Raw genomic sequence first — 1,205 nt, 5'->3', positions numbered from 1 at the left:
AGGATCGGTGCAAGGTTTCATTTTTATTAACTAAATTACAACAAGAGACATAACAAATTTATAATAATGAGAAATTCAGAACAAAAAACAAAGAACGAGCGAGGCTGTCGTGTCGCATGTTACATCGGCTGGCCTACGGACCAAATGGACAAAACGTAATTCTTTCAGGAAGCCATACCTCAATTAACACGCCAATACAAAATATAGTTTTGTGCTGGCTATTTGAAGTAACCAACTATTCAAAAGTCCGCAGCAGTACGGTGTGTTATCTTGTGACGATTGAGTTGTGATTTGCCCCTAAAGCTCTGTTTACAAACGTTACATTCAAATGGTTTCTCGCCTGTGTGGGTCATGACGTGGTAATCAAGGCTATCTTTCCGGGTAAAGCGCCTCTCACAAGCATCGCATTGAAAGGGAAAGGCTTCCTCACCGGTGTGGGTCCTGATATGGCTTTCAAGACTTGGTTTTGTTGTATAACACCTTCTACAAACGTCACATTCATGTTTGTCGCCGTTGTGGGTCCTGACGTGGGCATCAAGACTGGATTTCAGAATAAAACGCTTGTTACAAACTTCACATTCATATGGTTTCTCGCCTGTGTGGGTCCTGATGTGGTAATCGAGGTGACTTTTGTTGATAAGCCGCTTCCCGCATTCACTACAATCGTACGTCTTAATGTTATTCTGGACACGCCTATTCAGCATTTGAACTCTCCGCTGACCCCCTTTCAGCTTCTCTTGGTCCCTGGAGCCGCTCTCGTCCTCGACGGCCTCCTGTGCGCCGTCTTCGGGCTGCTGCTCCAGGACGTCGTCGTCCTTGTGGCCCCTGTCACTGCCCGCGTCGCCCTCCACGCCGTGGAGCGAGTAGGCATCGGTCACCACTCGCCCTAGCTGCTCGCCTCCTCCGCCGTCCTCCAGCTCGTTGATCTTCTCCCCAACGACCTCCACGTACGACTCACAGGCGGGACCGGCAAGCTGCGGACAGTAGGCGGTCAGCGCAAGCCACTTCGGTATCTCGGACTCTCCGTCTGGAACAAGAGCAACGCGTCAGAACACTTCTGAGGACCGAAAAAAAAAAGGCAGCCGCCACCAGCATGCACACTCGCTATAGGCTATTCCGCTGCATGCGAACCGAAACCTAAAGAAGAAAAGAATGACTGCTCGATCTGATTCCCTCTGCGCGCTCATCGGCTGACCGGCATACCG

The 1,205-nt window shown here is 50.1% G+C and overlaps 1 protein-coding gene across 1 annotated transcript; it reads right to left on the bottom strand.

Annotated features, from left to right (window-relative positions):
* Window positions 1-491: 491 nt before the first annotated feature.
* On the bottom strand, window positions 492-1,027 carry LOC113213274 (zinc finger protein 157-like; the record flags this gene model as incomplete). Its single annotated transcript, XM_052276394.1, has 1 exon — window positions 492-1,027. A coding segment is annotated over one exon (536 nt), but the record flags the coding sequence as incomplete, so codon positions are not given.
* Between the last annotated feature and the right edge of the window lie 178 nt (window positions 1,028-1,205).

The sequence above is a fragment of the Frankliniella occidentalis genome, unplaced genomic scaffold (genome assembly GCF_000697945.3).
Source record: "Frankliniella occidentalis isolate FOCC.00 unplaced genomic scaffold, Focc_3.1 Scaffold2797, whole genome shotgun sequence".
Classification (NCBI taxonomy): Eukaryota; Metazoa; Arthropoda; class Insecta; order Thysanoptera; family Thripidae; genus Frankliniella; species Frankliniella occidentalis.
This window is presented reverse-complemented; position numbering and strand designations above follow the sequence as displayed.